We start from the raw sequence: 3200 nt of genomic DNA, 5'->3' as shown, positions 1-3200 counted from the left end.
CTCAAACAGTCACTCCAAGTGGACTGCCACCAATCCCTCTAACATGCAGTTCGACGATCAATCTCAAGTGACGATCGCCACCACTACTACATCGAAACATTACATGTCACTTCAACCTTCATACACCCACTACTTACATCAACAGTCAGCGCAGTCCATCAACAATGCCAGCCCGCTTCCTTCAAAATTAGCTTCAATGAGTGCCAATCCGCACCATACATCACACTATACACCGCATCAACAGTCTATCCTTCTCAAGTCTTGCTGATCGCACTCCACCTAATCCCCACCTACAACAGCATCACGCAACTCACATAGCGCTCTGATGCTCCTACCCCAATCACCTACCAACTAGCCCAGTACTCGATCCATCCACTTCACACCGAGCACTCCCCACCACACAACTACTACAACTCGGACACACAACACGTACGCGACTATATTTCACAAGAGCCCGCTAAAGTCCACACAGCCAACTTCCCATCACCAAAAAGCCACTATTCAAGTAGATCTGGCCACCGACTACAACATCAATTTTCAGCAGTCTCTTCAAAGTGATGCCACCACTACCCTCAACAGTCACCCAAGTGATGCCACAATCCCTCAACTAGGCCAATCGACATCAAAACTCTCAAGAAGCCACCCATACCTACCTCGACATTACAACCACGTCCATTTCAAGCGGCATTCCACCACTTCCCTCAAAAAGAGCAACTTCAAAGTCATGCCACCACTCCCTCATGCTACAGTTAATAGCACTTCAAGTGATGCCACGCGACTTACATACATCCAGCACGTCACACTTTCAACGATAATCACTGTTCGCTTCAACATTTAACTCAATGGTGCCACCCGCTACTACATCACATCGAGCATGTCACGTTACAAGTATGCCACCCTCTCCCTCGACATCAACGAACATGTCACTTTAAGTGATGCACACCACTCCCTCAAACAGCTCATCTTCAACAAAGTGATACCACCCGCCTACTACATCAACAATCCAGCAGTCTCTTCAGCATTGATGCCACCAAGTCCCTCAACTTGCAGTTCACATCAACTTCAAATATGATGCCACCCACTCCCCTCACTCGTACATGCAGCACGTCACTTCAAGCATAAACACTCGTTCCTTCAACATTCACTTCAAGTGTGCCAAAGCTACTACACTAACTTCAGCATTCACTTCAAGTGATGCCAAAACTACTACATCAACTTCAGCATCTCCACTTCAAAGGTGATGCGCAGCTTCTCCCTTAAACATCCAATATTACTTCAATCTGCGATGGCCACCTCTCCCTCGACATCAATATTTTCTTCTAATGATGCCACACCCTCCCTGTCGACATCAACAGTCCTTGCTAACTGAGCCAGAGCCACTCCCTCAACAAGCTAGCTTCAAGCAGTCACTTCCAGTATGCCACCGCTTACTGCATCCCAACATTCAGCAAGTCACTTCAAGCTGAGATCGCCACCTCTCCCTCGAACTCAATCCTCACCTTCAACGTGATGATCCACCTATACTCCTCCATACATCCAACAACGTCACATCAGACTACGCATCTACAATCAAAACATTCAATGAGCCCAGCTCTGCACATACTCACAGTCCAGTGGCACACTTCCCCTAGCATCACATCAACTCCACACTCCTACTCACTTCAATGATGCACTACTCGCTCTGCATCGAAATCCAGCACGGTCCACTCAAGGATGCCACCCTCCCTCGACATCCAGATCTCACCTTACAAGGTACTGCACCTACTACTCAACAGTAGCCAACGGATCACTGCATGAGACAGCAGTCTCTTCAAGTGATGCCACCAATCCCTCTACTTTCATTTCAGCAATCCCACCACCTCCCTCACAACAGTACTTCAAGTGCTGCCTGCACTGCATAATCAGAGTGTTTCAAGATGCCACCTCTCCCTCGACATCAATCTTCACTTCAAGTGATCCACCTCTCACTCACTACATCGACAGTCATTCAGATGATACTACATCAACAACCACTTCAAGTGTGCCACCACTGCCTCAACAGTCACTTCAAGTGATGCCATCATCTCTCAACTGTATCGATAGTCACTTCAGATGATACCACATCGACACCCACTTCAGGGGATGCAACTCTCCTCAACTCATCAACATTCGCTTCAATTGATGCCATCACTCCCTCAACTACACTGATAGTAACTTCAGAAAATACCACATCGACACCCACTTCAGGTGATGCAACCTCTTCCTACAATACATCAACATTCGCTTCAAGTGGTGCCACCACTCCCTCAACAGTCACTTCAAGTGATGCCACTCTCCCTCAACTACATTGACTTTCACTTCAAGTGTTACCACCACTACTACACCGACAGTAATATTAACTGTGGCCACAATTCCTTCAACTACATCGACAGTCACTTCAAGTGATGACACCACTCAAAGTCTCCAGATCAACCTAGCATTGACATCAACTTCAAGAGATGCCACCACTACTACATCGACATTAACAGTCACTTCAACATTTAACACACACTATACATCTAACATCAGCAGTCACTTCAAGCAATGCCACCGCTCCTTCAAAATTAGCTTCAAGTGATGCCACCGCTACAACATCAATTTCAGCAGTCTCTTCAAGTGATGCCACCACTCCCTCAACAGTCACACCAAGTGATGCACCAATCCCTCAACTGCATCGCATCAACTTCAAGAGATGCCACCACTACTACATCGACATTAACAGTCATTTCAAGCGATTCCACCACTCCCTCAAAAGCACTTCAAGATGCACACACCATTCACACTCATCTCCACACTCTCATATGCTACATTCAATATCGTACTTCAAGTATGCCACCTACATACTACATCACGTAATATAGCAGTCACTTCAAGCGATATCACTGTTCCTTCAACATTTACTACAAGTGGTCCACCGCTACTACATCAACATCAGCATTCAGTTCAAGTGAGCACCTCTCCCTCGACATCAACAGTTACTTTAAGTGATGCCACCACCCTCAACAGCTTCTTCAAGTGATGCACCGCTACTACATCAACATCAGCAGTCTCTTCAAGTGATCCACCACATCCTCCAACTGCATCACATCAACTTCAAATGATGCCACCACTCCCTCATCTACATCAGCGTCACTTCAAGCAATAACACTGTTCCTTCAACATTCACTTCAAGTGGTGCCAAA

At 46.5% G+C, this 3200-nt stretch overlaps 1 protein-coding gene across 1 annotated transcript in view; it reads left to right on the top strand.

The window, feature by feature from the left end:
- The first annotated feature begins 874 nt into the window (after window positions 1-874).
- LOC111949395 (uncharacterized) overlaps window positions 875-3200 on the top strand; it is a 16147-nt gene continuing 13821 nt past the window's right edge. The window contains exons 1-2 of the mRNA XM_023966523.2: window positions 875-973; window positions 1632-1752. Of these exons, the coding sequence (XP_023822291.2) occupies window positions 875-973; window positions 1632-1752 (220 nt within the window). The remainder of the gene's footprint in view (window positions 974-1631; window positions 1753-3200) is intronic.

Source organism: Salvelinus sp. IW2-2015, linkage group LG22 (genome assembly GCF_002910315.2).
Source record: "Salvelinus sp. IW2-2015 linkage group LG22, ASM291031v2, whole genome shotgun sequence".
Taxonomy (NCBI): domain Eukaryota; kingdom Metazoa; phylum Chordata; class Actinopteri; order Salmoniformes; family Salmonidae; genus Salvelinus; species Salvelinus sp. IW2-2015.
This window is presented reverse-complemented; position numbering and strand designations above follow the sequence as displayed.